The sequence below is a fragment of the Syngnathus floridae genome, chromosome 21 (assembly GCF_059516105.1).
Source record: "Syngnathus floridae isolate MCC-2025c chromosome 21, RoL_Sflo_1.0, whole genome shotgun sequence".
Taxonomy (NCBI): Eukaryota; Metazoa; Chordata; class Actinopteri; order Syngnathiformes; family Syngnathidae; genus Syngnathus; species Syngnathus floridae.
This window is the reverse complement of record NC_142433.1, coordinates 7,808,216-7,824,918: the sequence shown is the minus strand read 5'-3', so window position 1 is coordinate 7,824,918 and position 16,703 is coordinate 7,808,216. Positions and strand designations below refer to the sequence as shown.

The window sequence follows — 16,703 nt, the reverse complement described above, 5'->3', positions numbered from 1 at the left end:
CTGCACCTGTGTCCTCACCCTTCTGTGTGTATTTCGCCAGTGTCTTCCCCTTGTCTTGTGCCAGTGCGTCTTGTCTCGTCTTGAGCACCAGCGATCGCGTGAGTTGAAGAGACTGTTGGATTTTGCCCACAATTTAGGGAGCGCGTTATCTGCGCCTCACGGCAAAAGCCTTTGCCAATCACCTGTTATTCAATTTACTCACTGCGTGCTCGTTTGATTTCTTCAGACTTAGGAAAATGCAAAGACACTGAAGCAGAAATTAGACTTACACAGGTTGGTTGAGTTCAATCACAATTCTTGTTCAAAAAGCTCTGTTTTCAGGAAAGTACAATACAGCGCTGGGCCCTTCAAGAGCGGAAAGTCTCCATTCAGAAAAGGCAAAGTCCAAGGTTGTTAGATCAGTTTTATATTCAGTAGCACATTGTGGGCTGGGATTGATGGGCGATGAGTCTTCGGGGTGGGGCAAGTTCGAAGGAGAGTCTGCTTCCATGGGAGTGGTGCTGGTTATGGGCGATTCGGTGTGTAGGTGGGGGCTGTTGGTGTGTGTGTGTGTGTGGAGGAGGCTGTTGTCTTCCATCCCGTCTCTCGGCCTTGGCGATCATCTTTGGCCGAATTCTCGGGTGGGGGCTGTTGTCTTCCATCCCGTCTCTCGGCCTTGGCGATCATCTTTGGCCGAGTTCTCGGGTGGCTCTTTCTGGCACCAGCTGGTTTTATCTCCACGTGGCCTTCCTGTGCACATTCTCCTCCAATCTCGGACATACACTATCGTACCGCATTCTTCCAATTGTGTCGTCTTGTGCGAATTTATGTTAGCTTTTGGTTGTGACATCATTAATCTATTGCTCTTACCTGGCTATGTAAAGTTTGTGCTTTTGATACTTCATGTCTTGGTTTACGTCATTATATTCTTAGTTTAATCATGTTTCCAACCGTATCTTTTCTTTGATAGGCCAAGATATTTCCCTCTGTGCAGAACGTTCAGTAGTAATCAAAAAGATGGCGTCTCGCATTAGGCAACATATGGCGTTTAGTCAAAACACAAGTTATAAAACACAAGATATAATCAAATACTGAACGGTCACGACGACTCTGGCCGTGTCCATGATTTAGAGAAAAAACATCAGGCATGCATCACACAGTTCTCTAAAGGTCATTCAGCTATTTGGGCAATATATCAAAAGACATTTATTATGCAGTGCACAGAAATACATATTGAATCATGAAGTTGTAGCAACTTCTGTTATTATCGTATTATCAAAGAATGTCTAGTTATGTCGTCTTTATTGGTTGATTACGTGAATATACTTGTCTGCTTATATACTTTATCCAAAGAGATGTGAGCCTATCTGTTATCGTGGCTATGCGGGTTTTTTGTCTTTCGACCCTATCCCTTCACTCCCTCTGTTGACCTCAGTTTAACTGAGGTCACCAAAAATCCGTATGTGTTCATGCTCCCTCTGTTGACCTCCCCCCCGTTCCAGCCGTGCGCCTTTCTAGCTCCATCACAATTATAAATGCCTTACTGTGGGTCCTCCGCGGCCACCTCAACCAGCCTCAGTACCGCCTCCGGATTCATTAGTAATGTGGACATCATGTACCCGGGGGGCTGTTCCTGCCTCCCCACAATGGCCGTCACCATCACCTTCTGGCAAAGGGAGCGGATACACGGAAAACAACAACAGCCACAAAGCACAAACACACCCATAGTTCCCACTACTGCCGTTATCGCTGACCCTATCATTCCCGCGTATCTACCAAACCACTTACTCACCCACTTATCCCACCAACGCACACCCAGGCCCGAGTTAGACGACATTTCCAGGGAAAGGGCCCTGAGCCCGCGGAGGGCTCTAGTGAGTGTGCCGTCTGGGGCCGTATTGTTAGGAATGTACGTGCAACACTCATCTTTAAACATGGAACACACTCCTCCTCTCTCTGCCAGCACCATATCCAGTGCTACACGATTCTGGTGGGTCATCAATGACGTGGCGGCCAACTGCCCATGAATCGCTGTTACTGCCTCTGTCGTAAAGTTAGCCAGCCTCTGCTGATTATAATGAACATAATTAATTCGATCCACATTTTTGTTTGGGGTCACCCAGAGAAAAATAGACTCAAAGCCCGCAGCTACCTGGTCAGCCAATTTATACTCATCTGGGACTCCACGGGGAACTCCAATAGCGTCTATGTAAACGGGGGAGGTGGTACGCGTCACATCTGATAAATAGTCCCTACGGACCCTCCTCCCGTACTGCCTCCTGGCGGACCAGCCCGAATAGTCTGCAAGGTCACCGCCTATAGAGAACAAAGTCACAGGGGAGATCAATGACACCAGAGCACAAGTCCCTTCCCAATGTGGGGGCAGCCATCCCACCAAACGCCTACCGCCGCACCACCACCAGATATCTGCTCTGCTCTTCACCAACCTTTTCGCGCTCCGATTTCCTGTCAAGTTCACAAAGTGGGTACACAATTCCAACGGTACCTTCCCCAAAAGCAGAGCGTCAGATGTCCTCAAATCTCTCACCACACACGTATGATTTCCTACCATAGGGACCTGGAACGTTGGTGGTTCCATGTCGGGTGCCAAGGGAAACACTTCATCATAACCCCGACACAAAGGGCTCACATTATCTTTAGACATTAACTCTATTAAACAGTACCAATCCGGTTTTGTGGCTGGTTCAAGGTTCTGGCCCGTGCCTCTAGACCTCCCGAACGCGGAGGGCACTACTCGTAACAATGGTCTGGGGGGAGCACACACAATACAATTACTAGCCTGTGTGCGTTTAGCCACATCAGTCGCTGTTTGCATCCATACATTAGTCATGGCATCTACCCCTGTGGATGCTAGAAATCTCTGCGGAAGCGTAAGACTATCAGTATCAAAGACCTTAACTTTTGCCGTGGGCAGCAACAATTTGTCCGCCGGGGGCGCACTAGCTCCGGGAGTTATTAATCGAATCTTGATCAACCCCAGGGGATCAGTCCCCTCTATATCGGCCCCAAAGAAAAGATAATAGCCCTTCGGATCCCCCCGGCATGCTCTCCATGTCTCAATTTGTCTGTAATTTGGGTCAGCATTGAAAGTGGTTATTGTAAGTAAAATTTGAGTGTCAGTTTCTGCCTTAGTCAATTCCCCCCTTGACAATTCAAAATTTTTTATCGGATTAGTTGGGACCCACGAGCCAGTATAAGCTACTACAGAACCCCAAGTGTCGCACTCAGAAGGATCGTAAGGGCACAAATACAGATCGCTAATTTTAGCAACTTTTCTGAACACTCCCCTCTGTCCCGGAGTTGTCTGACAGACGAAAACTTGGCACACATCAAACTGATAGGTTCGCGTGGTGCCCAGGGTGTAGTCCAGGGACAGACCTCTAAATCGTTCCAAGCACGTGTCAACCTGTTTGAGTGGCGGCTGTTCCCGACGCCACCTTAATGTCATTTGTGTCTCTCCTCTCGTAGGTTCAAAAATGCCTTGGAATTTGAAAATGTCTGCGAGCGGTACTACAACAATGAGTGTTATGATTAATACCGTACAGGACAGTGTCATCCAATGCATCAGTCGTCGTCCTGCGCCGCTTCCCCGCAGTGGGCTGGGGCGCACTGGCTCAAGTGGAACCATGTTGCCCCTTTTCCCCTCAAGCGGAGGGCGTGGGACGTCCTCTCGGTTACTTCGTACGGACCGGTCCATCTTGGCTCGGCCCACTTTCTCTTCAAACTTTTCAAGTAGACCCATGATGTAGTGAGAGTCTCCACCGGGTTCTCACTGCTTTTCTCTGTCGTGCTGACCTGTTTGGATAATAATCGAACAAGACGGTTGAGCGCCTCGAAGTACGGCTTATACCTGAGGGGCTCCATTTTTTCCTCCGTCCCTGTTCCTGCTGCTGGTCCGGGGAACTGCTGTCCTCTAGAGAGCTCGTACGGTGTGAACTTGGTCTGTGAACTGACTTCGCTTCGAATGGACAACAATGCTAGCGGCAGCGCATCCAGCCATGTCAATTTGGTTTCTGCCATTATTTTGGCCATTCGGTTTTTTAGGGTCTGATTCATCCTTTCGACCTTCCCTTGTGATTGTGGGCGATAGACGGTTCCGAAAAAATGTTTGAGTCCCAGAATTTTTTCTACCCTTTGAAGATCTTTGTTTTTAAAATGCCGTCCGTTATCTGATCGAATACGCCGAGGAAAGCCGTGAGTTGGAATATACTGGTTCACCAAGGCCTTGATGACAGAGGCCGCGTCCTCGCGTTTACATGGATATGCCTCGGGCCATCGTGTGAACGTGTCCACAATCACCAGCAAATATCGCTGTCCTCTCACCCGATCAAGCATATCAGTAAAATCAATTTGTATTTCCTCACCCGGTTGCCGGGGCAATGGAAACGTCCCTTGGAGAGGTTTCATAGTTGGCCGAACATTGTGCAATTGACACACCTGACAATTATCCACCACCCTGTCAATTGTGTCTCGCATGTGTGGGTGCCACCAGTGCAAAAGTGATCGTGTTATTTGCGTCTTACCCACGTGTGCTGCCCCATGCGCCTCCTCTACCAGGACACGGAGCCGTCGAGCCGAGGGAATAGGACGTCCGTCTGGATGCCGCCACAAGCCAGTGTCATCCTTGGACGCTCTATTAGCCTTCCAAGCTGTTTTTTCTTCTGGGGAAGCCTGTTTTTGGTCTTCTAACAAGGTCTCTACCGTTATCTTTGGAAACATTTCGACCGGATCTACCTCGGTGCTCATCATTTGGTATACCGGCCGGTACCCTGCTGTCTGTTTGGCTGCCTGATCCGCGGCCTCATTTCCTTTCTCTACCCAAGTTGTGCCCTTACTATGTCCTTTGCATTTGATCACCGCGACCTTGCTGGGTTTCATCAAGGCCTCCCGCAACCTCATCACTTCTTCCTGATGTTTAATTGGCTTCCCTGTTGCTGTCAAAAACCCTGCTCTAAGCCATTGCATCAATTCCACATGTACAACTCCACAAACATATGCCGAGTCTGTATACACATTCACACTTTTATCTTCTGCCAGTTCTAGCGCTCTTACCACGGCTCTGAGCTCTGCCCGTTGTGCTGATTGTTTCCCTTCCATTTTTTCTGTTTCTTTGACTTCCAACTGACCCTGCATGTTTTGCTCCACTATCGCATAGGCGGTCCGTAAGCCTCCTGCGTTGGGATCTCTGAAACAACAACCGTCAGTGTACAAATTCATTTCCGCATCCGGGTATGCGTCCCCTTGTAACTCTGGTCTGATCTTAGACTGCTCCACTGCTCTCCTTTCGCACTGATGCTGTTCCCCTTCCAAAAGCGCGTCTGCCATGTTGATGCCCTTGTGTGTGTATGTAATATGCGGTGCACTCACAATCTTCTCTACCCGGCCTTGTCTCAATGGGGATAGTGTAAATGCTGTAGATGTTACGAACGCCATTACACTATGTGTTGTGAGTACTGTAAGTGGGTGAAGCATCACAATGTGTGCAGTTTTCTGCAAGATTTTTGCCAGTCCTGCCACGTATCTGGTGCATGGTGGGTGCCTTTTTTCTGTCTGGTCGAGCTGTACACTTGTGTACATCAAGACTTGTCTGTCCCCTCCCCCCTTCTGAAAAAGAACGCCGCCAATTGTGGCGGTCTTTTCAGACACATCCAAATAGAAAGGCTTTGTGTAGTCTGGTCGGTGTAGCTCTGCTGCTGTAGCCAGCGCCTGTTTGAGCGAGATGAACGCGCTCTCGGACTGGGTGTCCCAATCTAAAACTGCAGTTCGGTTGCGCATCCCCTTCGCCGCAATCAGGGCTCGCAAGGGTGCTGTCAGTTCTCCATAGTCTGCCACATAACTACGACTATACCCTGCTAGTCCCAAAAATGACAGGATGTCTCGCACAGTTTGTGGTCTGGGATGTGATAAAATTGATTCACGGTGTGTCGGTGAGATGGCGGTCCCTGTCCGTGACAACATTCGTCCCAAAAAGGATACTGTCGCCCGGCAACATTGTAATTTCTCCCTAGAAACCTTGAAACCACACTTGTGTAGATGTCGCAATAGCAGATCAGTGGCTTCCAGACATGTGGTGTCTGTTGGTGCCGCCAGCAACAGGTCATCCACATACTGAATCAATACCACGCCGCTAGGCAAGGTGAGTGGAGACAAAAGGTCTTTCAACACTTGATTAAAGATTCCTGGTGACAGCAAAAAACCTTGAGGTAATCTGGTGTAGCGGAGTTGTTCCCCCTCATATGTGAATGAGAAGATATCACGCACTTCCTCAGCTAGGGGAAGGCAAAAGAATGCGTTTGCCAAATCAATCACGGTAAAGAATGCATGTGTGTGATCAATTATACTGAGGGCCGTAAATGGATTTGGTACAGGACTCGTTGGAGTAATGACAATGGCGTTAATGCGTCTGAGATCGTGTGCCATACGATACCCTCCAGCTGCTTTTTCCACAGGCAGGATGGGAGTGTTCCATGATGACTGAGAGTACTCCAACACCCCTGATGCTTTTAGGCCCGCGATAGTCTCTCGAATTCCCTGCTCTGCTCCCTGGTCCCGGCGGTACTGGTTCTGCCAGACTGGGGAAAGAGTGGAGACGGCAAACACCACCGGGGCGACTGCCGCGCAAAACCCAACATCCGTCGGGCCCCGCGACCACAGCCCCCCCGGTAGTGACACAAGCATAGACTCGGCCCTGGGATGATCGGTTTTCTCGCACCCGTGATCTCGTGAAATTTGTTGATGTTCCAAAACCGAAGAATTCAATGTGTTTGCCGGAATTCGATAGGCTGACGCAGACACAGAATATTCGACGGACGGCCAGGAAGTTGGGACCCAATCTTTAACTTGTACACACTGTTTTACCATAGGTCCCAAATCCTTTGCCTGATGTTGTGCCCCAATTGCAAGCGTGATGTGTGGCTCCGCGAACGCGCTCATCTCATACCAATCCCCCTGTTCAGGCGTCAAGGATACATGCGAGGCAATGCCTTTGATGGTTATATACACAAAATCAGACACCAATTTCCATTGGTGTCCCTCAATTTGTTTGGCAAAAGCCTCTTGATAAACCAGATTGGATGTGCGATCATAGTACAATGTACAATGCAGTGGGTCCGCTGGTTGATCAAAGGGGTACAAGGTCAACAGCCAGGGGGACCAAAGTTGAAACAGCGCGCGTACCCCAACCTCAGCCGGTGACTCAGGGTTCAGGACCGCCCAATAAATGTCAGCATATTGTTCTTGTTCAGCCGTCGGGTAGGTGGAGAGCATGGTGTATGCCTTTCCGGACCAGTGTGCACACTCATACTTAGTTCCATCAGGAAAAGTCACTTGCAGTCCTTTTGTTGTACACCAAATGCAAGCTCCACATTTGATGAGCAGGTCTCTCCCCATGAGATTTAGTGGGCACTTTGATGAAAACACAAAAGAATGTTCGAGTCTTTGTTTACCCACCTCAACGATGGCAGGGCCGGTTAATGGCAGAGAATCAGGCAGTCCCGAGAAGCCGACGAGAGTGACGGTGTGGTTGGTGACACCGAGGCGTGGAGGAAGTTCACAAATTGTAGAGTACCTTGCTCCCGTGTCCAGCATGAACTGGAGGGTCTGTCCTTCCACCATCACCGGGATGCAGGGATCTGCCAGACCCTGCATGTTGAGGCCACTCGGGCAGCCCTATTGTTGTATAGGGTACTGTCCCGGGTACGTCAGGGCCAGTTGAGCACCTGGTATTGTCGGTGTCGGCGCTGGGGCTGGTAACGCCAGTTGAGTCGGTGGGGCAGGCAGCTGGGGCAAAAACTGACTTTGTGCCGGTGCCATTTGGAAACTCCCTTGCGGCGCCATTTGCCCTTGTGGATGATACTGGGCAAATCCAGATGTTTGCGCAGGCTGGTAGGTAGTTGATAGGTACGGGCAGTCCCTCACCCAGTGCCCCCAGCCTCGGCAGTAATAACACACACCGCCCCGAGCACCCGGTCCCCCTCCACCCCGACCCCTCTGTCCACGCCCCCGGCCCTTTTTATATCCCTGATAATTGGGATTTGGATTATTCATGAAACATTGTGTTGGCATTGCCTCACCTGGTATTTGCGCGTGAGCAGAAGAAGAGGCCTGTCCTGAAGTAGCCAGTGATGTTTGTTGCGTCATTTGCCTGTCTTTCTTATAGGCAGTATTCGCCCGTTTCGCTTCCTGCACCTGTAATTGCAAAAGTTCTATTCTCATTGCCTCCTCTTTATCCACATTTGCTTTTTCTTTCTCCTGAAATCTTGAGTGACGGTGTAAAAAATGTGTTTTCCACTCAGCCTGATCAGCGTTTGTTAGTGACGGATCATCTCTTAGCTGGTCAGCCACTTCTACAGGGCTGCCTTTCAAAACCGCTTCCCGATATAGCTGTGTCATCAACAGGCTAGCTGATGGATCCATCCCAGAGGCCTCTGTCCACTCGCGTCGGGTACGTGACAAATATGCCAAGCCTGTCTCACTCTTCCCCATCTGAAAAACACAGCTCGACAAAAGCCCCAGAGGGGCAGGAAACATTCGTCGCATGGCGCTACCGACCTCGCGTAGAATCGCGCCCGTAAGCGGGAGCTCGTCCCGCAAGTTGTTAGTGCCGGCAATCTCCTCTAGATTCCTCAGCTCCTGAAAAGTTAGTTTAGTCCCACAAATGGCCCTTAAATCGCCCATTGCCAATGCCAGTCCTTGTGTTGCGTCTGTAAATCTCTGCATGAATATTGCACCGCCTCCACTAGGAGCGGGCAGCTTGTCGGTCAGACAAGCGCGGTCTGTGAGGCTAAAGGGGGAGTAAATGCGGGTTTGAGGGTCGTGCGGTGTTGTTAACAATGGTGCCTGAATTTGGGGCTTTGTGGCTGATCGAGTTTGATATTGTACAATGTTTGTTTCTGCCTTGTCATGGGAGGTTGTGTGTGTTTCGCCTCGTCCCTTATCGCTGTCTGCGTTTGATAAGGTTGGCCAAGTTCCCAGAGAGGGGCCTTCTTTCTCCTCCTCCTGCTGCTTACCCAGGGCCCGCGCCTGTGGATCCTCTGTCTCTATCTCATCTTCAAACTCAGAAGAGAGTACATCATGTACCGTTTGTCGTACCCCCTGGGCTACTGTATCATAAAGTTCCTTTTTCCAGTATACTCCACAACCCTGTGCGTGGTTATTTTTAGCAACATACGCTCGTGGCTTGCAGCGGTCTTCCCTAATACTCCAGCACCTCACCAATTCAGCTTCCGGGTCCAACTCCCCCCGCTCGTCGGGCTCCGCGCCTGTAGAAGAAGATAATCTCGGCACATAATTAGCGGAAGCCCCCCCTCTCGCTTTACCCCTGGGCGGGCGGTCAGTTACCTCATATTGTACTGTTCCCCGAACAATTTCAGCAATCGGGGCCTGGATCCCTGCTCTCTCTTCCCCCATAGCTGCTGATTTGGCCATTTGCATAGCGGATGACGTCGGTGGATCTACCGGCCGTGGAGGGGGAGCCCGAGCTATTTCCCCCTTATCTGGCCTCTCTCCAGATCCTGTCACTACTGCGACATTGTCGCTCCGTGCTAATTTTAATGCCGCCGCCAATTGAAATAGGACAGTCATCATTTTTGCCACTTTGCGGCGACGTGCTTCACAAATACGTTTTTTGAACATATTTCTTTTATCGTTTTGCATTTCCTCCAATTCGCGTGCCAATTCCTCAAATCCAGCCATAATTATTGCCACTGCCTTGAGTACGTCAACATGTTCCGAATCTCGCGGGAAAAAACCACATTTTTGCCCTTGATCTATTTGCTCACGAACTTTTCTTACTAATTTTGTCTTTTCTTTAGCCTTATTTCCAGCCAATTCTCCCAAACAGGGCCACACAAGATCCAATTGTTGTCGCACCGTGATATTAGCTTTTCCAAATTTCTCCACCTCCACTTTTAGAATCTCTTCCTTCCACTTAAATTCCATGCTGATTCTTTTATAAGTTGTCTTTTCTGACTCCTCTAAACGTCCGTTTAATTGTCCCGGTTGGGCCCGTCTTCTATCGCAATAGTCTGTTACTTTATGTCAGTCTCAGTCTCAGTCTTTCTCCTCCCCGTTGTCTCAGCAAAAATTTGACACTGCCAGTTTCACAAGCATCACAATGTGCTCCACCAATTGTTATCACCCCGTTCTTTTGACAAAACACAGCCAGAACAAATAAATACAGGTAGCGGAAGAAAAGGGATAGTAGGAAACAAGAAATACAGTATGAACCCCGCACTCACCCCTCGTCTCTTTCACTCGTTCGCTCAGAAGCCACCGATTCAGCACCCGCGCAGTTTTGCACAGAATCTTCACAGAGATACACTCTTAACCCCGCTGCTGCCACAATATAAACAATAGGACCTATTATACATTACCATTCTCACACAATCACAATAATATATTTTACCGCGACTCGGACATCCCAGATGTCCCTTGCCTTAGACAGCCCTATAATGTTCTAAGGTCACACTATTGGAGTCGCTAGGCATCCGTCCTGCTATATCAGCGACGCCTTCACCTGTTTTTTTTTTTTGTTTTTTTTTACGAGTCCCCGACCCGTGTGGTGGCCTGGCCGAATCAATCGACCTTGACCTCAGGCGACAGTACAAGTCCCCGAGCGTCTCCTATTGAGGCCACTCCGGGTGCCCATATGCTAGTCACTGGCACCCCACAAGTTCTCTACGGTGTGAGCGCCCTTCGTTGATCAGACGAAGTCCTCACCACCTTTCTCTTTCTTTCTTTTTCCCAAAACTCACTTTTACCAAGTTCCACACAAGCCTAAATATCTAACAACAAACAACTAAGCAACAATCTTTCCTGAACACACAGCTGAAATTATCATTCCCTGCATTCCGCCTTCACTCCACAACATTGCTTGAACTGGGAGAGAGAAAAAATGTCCTCTTACCGTTTGTGCCAATCGGGCTGCAATGTTGCTGAGCAAGAGCGGACGAGGAATAATCCTTTCCTGGAGCCTGCACTCTTCCTTCTGAAGAAATCACGTCGGGGTCACCATTTGTTGGATTTTGCCCACAATTTAGGGAGCGCGTTATCTGCGCCTCACGGCAAAAGCCTTTGCCAATCACCTGTTATTCAATTTACTCACTGCGTGCTCGTTTGATTTCTTCAGACTTAGGAAAATGCAAAGACACTGAAGCAGAAATTAGACTTACACAGGTTGGTTGAGTTCAATCACAATTCTTGTTCAAAAAGCTCTGTTTTCAGGAAAGTACAATACAGCGCTGGGCCCTTCAAGAGCGGAAAGTCTCCATTCAGAAAAGGCAAAGTCCAAGGTTGTTAGATCAGTTTTATATTCAGTAGCACATTGTGGGCTGGGATTGATGGGCGATGAGTCTTCGGGGTGGGGCAAGTTCGAAGGAGAGTCTGCTTCCATGGGAGTGGTGCTGGTTATGGGCGATTCGGTGTGTAGGTGGGGGCTGTTGGTGTGTGTGTGTGTGGAGGAGGCTGTTGTCTTCCATCCCGTCTCTCGGCCTTGGCGATCATCTTTGGCCGAATTCTCGGGTGGAGGCTGTTGTCTTCCATCCCGTCTCTCGGCCTTGGCGATCATCTTTGGCCGAGTTCTCGGGTGGCTCTTTCTGGCACCAGCTGGTTTTATCTCCACGTGGCCTTCCTGTGCACATTCTCCTCCAATCTCGGACATACACTATCGTACCGCATTCTTCCAATTGTGTCGTCTTGTGCGAATTTATGTTAGCTTTTGGTTGTGACATCATTAATCTATTGCTCTTACCTGGCTATGTAAAGTTTGTGCTTTTGATACTTCATGTCTTGGTTTACGTCATTATATTCTTAGTTTAATCATGTTTCCAACCGTATCTTTTCTTTGTTAGGCCAAGATATTTCCCTCTGTGCAGAACGTTCAGTAGTAATCAAAAAGATGGCGTCTCGCATTAGGCAACATATGGCGTTTAGTCAAAACACAAGTTATAAAACACAAGATATAATCAAATACTGAACGGTCACGACGACTCTGGCCGTGTCCATGATTTAGAGAAAAAACATCAGGCATGCATCACACAGTTCTCTAAAGGTCATTCAGCTATTTGGGCAATATATCAAGACATTTATTATGCAGTGCACAGAATTACATATTGAATCATGAAGTTGTAGCAACTTCTGTTATTATCGTATTATCAAAGAATGTCTAGTTATGTCGTCTTTATTGGTTGATTACGTGAATATACTTGTCTGCTTATATACTTTATCCAAAGAGATGTGAGCCTATCTGTTATCGTGGCTATGCGGGTTTTTTGTCTTTCGACCCTATCCCTTCAAGACCCATTAGAGAACCTAGTTTTGAGGATACCTTTTTGTCAAGCCTAAGCCCTGTGTTTTTCAGTTTTGTTTTTGCCACCGTGTTTTCCCTCTTTTTGAGGCACTTTTGGGTTTTTGCTGTCTCCAGCCTGTTCGAATAAATACCTTTTTGTTGGCACTCTGCATCCGAGTCCTCTCCCTGATCCAAGTCTGACACATATGAGGAATTCTTGAAAATTTTCAAAAGGTTATATGACAAATACTGTCCTGCAAAAGTAAGTAATAGGAAACTAAATTATGTAGATCATCCCTGGATCACTAAGGGCTTACAAAATGCCTGTAAAAAGAAAAATACATTGTACAGAGCATTTATAAGACAGAACTAAAGAGTCAGAAAATAAATACAAACAATATAAGAACAAACTGACTAATATTAAAAGAGCTGCTAGGAAAGAATACTATAATAAAATATCAAATGATAATAAAAATAACACCAAGAAATATGGAATATAATGAATACGGTAATAAAAAATTTCTCTAAAAAAATTATCCTAAGTATTTTATTATCAATAACACTGAGAAGCATGATATGCAGGAAGTGGCATATAATAAATAAATATAGTTAATAAATTCTTTGTAAGTGTGGGACCTGATCTGGCCAAACAAATCCCAGATCCAGTAACATCTGAGGAGCAGTGTAATAGTTTAATAGACAGGAATCTGACTTCAATGTTCCATACCGCAGCGGATGAGAAAGAAATTATAAAGACGGTGTCAGGCACGGGACAAGGCAAAGGACTCGGATGCAGAGTCGTTTCTTTCTTGGATTTATTCCAGCAAGCACACTGATCAAAAGTACAAATCAAAACGCCTCTTGCGAGGGAAAACACGTGGCTAAAAGTACAAACAGAAGGCGTCGCACTGAGGCGAGATAAAAGGCTAAAAGTACAAATCAAAACGCCTCTTACGAGGGAAAACACGTGGCAAAAAGTACAAACAAAAGGCGTCGCACTGAGGCGAGACAAAAAGGCTATGGGAATCACAGTACTAACAAAAGCGTCGCTCGGTGGCGAGACAAAGAGGAGGGGTCTTACTGAGAGCTCGGACATCAAGGAATCGCTGGTGGTCGGGACGAGGCAAGACACACTGGCACAGGACAAGGGGAAGACGCGGACTAAATACACACAAAAGGGCGTGGACACAGGTGCTGACCATTATTGTCAATTACACAGGTGCACACAATCGGGATCAGGGAAGACAAGACAACCAACACCGAGGAAGGAAACACGAACTGAAACGGAAAGGATGACAAAATAAAACCGGAAGTAAAATTACGACATCGACGAGACAGAAACCCGGAAAATTAAACGCGACCGCATGACAGACGGCTTCCCAATGCACAGACAAGACCTCTACAGACTGATGACATTGATATGACTGTTGTAAAACGAGTGATTGAGGGGATTTCTAAACCATTAACATACATCTGTAACCTATCATTTCAGACCGGTATATTTCCAGATAAAATGAAAATAGCAAAAATCATACCTTTGTATAAAACTGGGAACAAACACCACTTCACAAACTACAGATCTGTATCATTACTATCGCAATTCTCTAAAATACTGGAAAAACTTTTCAATAACCGACTGGACAAATTCATAGATAAATATAAATTACTCACTGAAAGTCAATATGGATTTAGATCTAACAGAGCAACATCACTGGCACTAATTGACTCAGTGGAGGAAATTACTAACGCAATAGACCTAAAACAATATACAGTTGGGATATTCATAGATCTAAGAAAGGCATTTGACACAATAAATCATGAAATACTATTCAATAAACTACATCAGTATGGCATCAGGGGGAAATCATTAGAGTAGATCAAGAGCTATTAACAAAAAGGAAGCAGTTTGTGAAGTTGGGTGACACTTGTTCAACGTGTTTGGGCATTACCTGTGGCGTCCCTCAGGGGTCAGTGTTGGGCCCTAAACTTTTCATATTATATATAAATGATATATGCAAGGTATCACATATTTTGAAGATGGTTTTGTTTGCCCCTGCGTGTCATCACCTTATCGTGGTGGAGGGGTTTGCGTGCACCTATGATCCTAGGCGCCATGTTGTCTGGGGCTTCGTGCCCCTGGTAGGGTCACCCATGGCAAACGGGTCCTAGGTGAGGGGCCAGACAAAGCATGGCTCACATAAGCCCCTTATGAAGAAAAACATACTGTAAATGGATTTCGTTTTCCCTCGCCCGGACGCGGGTCTCTGAGGCCCCCCTCTGGAGCCAGGCCTGGAGGCGGGGCTCGAAGGCGAGCGTCTGGTGGCCGGGCCTTCGCCCATTGGGCCCGAAAAGGAAACATGGGTCCCCCTTCCCATGGGCTCACCACCTGTGGGAGGGGCCAAAGGGGTCGGGTGCAGTGTAAGCTGGGCGGCGGCCAAAGGCAGGGGCCTTGGCGGTCCGATCCCCGGCTGCAGAAGCTGGCTCTTGGGACATGGAATGTCACCTCTCTGGCTGGAAAGGAGCCCGGCTGGTGTGCGAGGCAGAAAAAATCCGACTAGACATAGTCGGACTTGCCTCCAAACACAGTTTGGATTCCGGTACAAGCCCTCTCGAGAGGGGCTGGACTCTCTTCCACTCTGGAGTTGCCCACGGTGAGAGGCGTCGAGCAGGTGTGGGTATACTTATTGCCCCCCAGCTGGATACCTGCACATTGGGGTTCACCCCGGTGAACGAGAGGGTAGCCTCCCTCCGCCTTCGGGTGGGGGGACGGGTCCTGACTGTTGTTTGTGTCTATGCACCAAACGGCAGCTCAGAGTACCCACCCTTCTTGGAGTCCCTGGAGGAAGTGCTGGAGAGCGCTCCTTCTGGGGACTCCATCGTTCTACTGGGTGACTTCAATGTTCACGTGAGCAATGACAGTGAGACCTGGAAGGGCGTGATTGGGAGGAACGGCCCCCCCGATCTGAATCCGAGCGGTGTTCTATTATTGGACTTCTGTGCTCGACACGGATTTTCTATAATGAACACCATGTTCAAACATAAGGGTGTCCATGTGTGCACTTGGCACCAGGACACCCTAGGCCGCAGTTCGATGATCGACTTTGTAGTCATGTCACCGGATTTGCGGCCGTATGTTTTGGACACTCGGGTGAAGAGAGGGGCAGAGCTGTCAACTAATCACCACTTGGTGGTGGGTTGGCTCCGATGGTGGGGGAAGATGCCGGTCCGACTTGGCAGACCCAAACGCTTTGTGAGGGTCTGCTGGGAACGTCTGGCAGAATCCCCAGTCAGGAAAAGTTTCAAGTCCCACCTCCGGCATAGCTTTTCCCACGTCCCGGGGATGGTGGGGAACATTGAGTTCGAGTGGACCATGTTCCGCGCCTCCATTGTTGAGGCACCCGACCGGAGCTATGGCCATAAGGTCGTTGGTGCCTGTCGTGGCGGCAATCCCCGAACCCGCTGGTGGACACCGGTAGTAAGGGATGCCGTCAATCTGAAGGAGTCCTTTAGGGCCGTTTTGGCCTGCGGGACTCCGGAGGCAGCTGACAGAAACCGGATGGCCAAGCGGAACACAGCTTCGGCAGTTGCTGAGGCAAAAACCCGGGCGTGGGAGGAGTTTGGCGAGGCCATGGAGAATGACTTCCAGACGGCTTCGGGGAAATTCTGGTCCACCATCCGGCGTCTCAGGAGGGGGAAGGAGTGCACCGTCAACACTGTTTACAGTGGGGATGGCGTGCTGCTGACCTCGACTCGGAACGTCGTGAGTCGGTGGGGAGAATACTTCAAAGACCTCCTCAATTCCACCTACACGATTTCCATTGTGGAAGCAGGGCCTGGAGACTCTGACTCTCCAATCTCTGGGGTCGAAGTCACTGAGGTAGTTAAAAAACTACTTGGTGGCAAGGCCCCGGGGGTGGATGAGATCCACCCGGAGTTCTTAAAGGCTCTGGATGTTGTGGGGCTGTCATGGCTGACACGCCTCTACAACATTGCGTGGACATTGGGGACGGTGCCTCTGGATTGGCAGACTGGGGTGGTGGTTCCCCTCTTTAAGAAGGGGGACCGGAGGGTGTGTTCCAATTACAGGGGAATCCCACTCCTCAGCCTCCCTGGTAAGGTCTATTCAGGGGTGCTGGAGAGGAGGGTCCGTCAGGAGGTTGAACCTCGGATTCAGGAGGAGCAGTGTGGCTTTTGTCCTGGCCGTGGAACAGTGGACCAGCTCGACACCCTCGGCAGGATCCTCGATGGTGCATGGGAGTTCGCCCAACCAGTCCACATGTGTTTTGTGGACTTGGAGAATGCGTTCGACGGTGTCCCTCGGGAGGTTCTGTGGAGGGTGCTTCGGGAGTACAGAGTGCCGAGCCAACTGATAAGGGCGGTTCGGTCCCTGTATCACCGATGCCAGAGTTTGGTCCGC

The 16,703-nt window shown here is 48.8% G+C and overlaps 1 protein-coding gene across 5 annotated transcripts; it reads right to left on the bottom strand.

Annotated features, from left to right (window-relative positions):
• Positions 1–278: 278 nt before the first annotated feature.
• LOC148380430 (uncharacterized) lies at positions 279–16,463 on the bottom strand. 5 transcript variants are annotated; one of them, XM_088364929.1, is made up of 3 exons: positions 11,172–16,463; positions 9,340–10,335; positions 279–3,795 (listed from the first exon to the last, which is right to left on the bottom strand). In XM_088364929.1, exon 3 carries the CDS (start codon positions 3,740–3,742, stop codon positions 1,520–1,522), a length of 2,223 nt encoding a protein of 740 aa, XP_088221055.1. In that variant the 5' UTR covers positions 3,743–3,795; positions 9,340–10,335; positions 11,172–16,463; the 3' UTR covers positions 279–1,519. The 5 variants fall into 5 exon arrangements, with proteins under 5 accessions (XP_088221055.1, XP_088221052.1, XP_088221053.1 ...); XM_088364926.1 differs by having other exon boundaries at positions 10,239–10,335; XM_088364927.1 differs by having other exon boundaries at positions 10,239–10,332.
• Positions 16,464–16,703: the final 240 nt, after the last annotated feature.

What these genes read in the sequence shown, in the direction of transcription:
- LOC148380430 (XM_088364928.1), bottom strand. Translation starts at nt 3,742, where the DNA reads ATGGGTCTACTTGAAAAGTTTGAAGAGAAAGTGGGCCGAGCCAAGATG.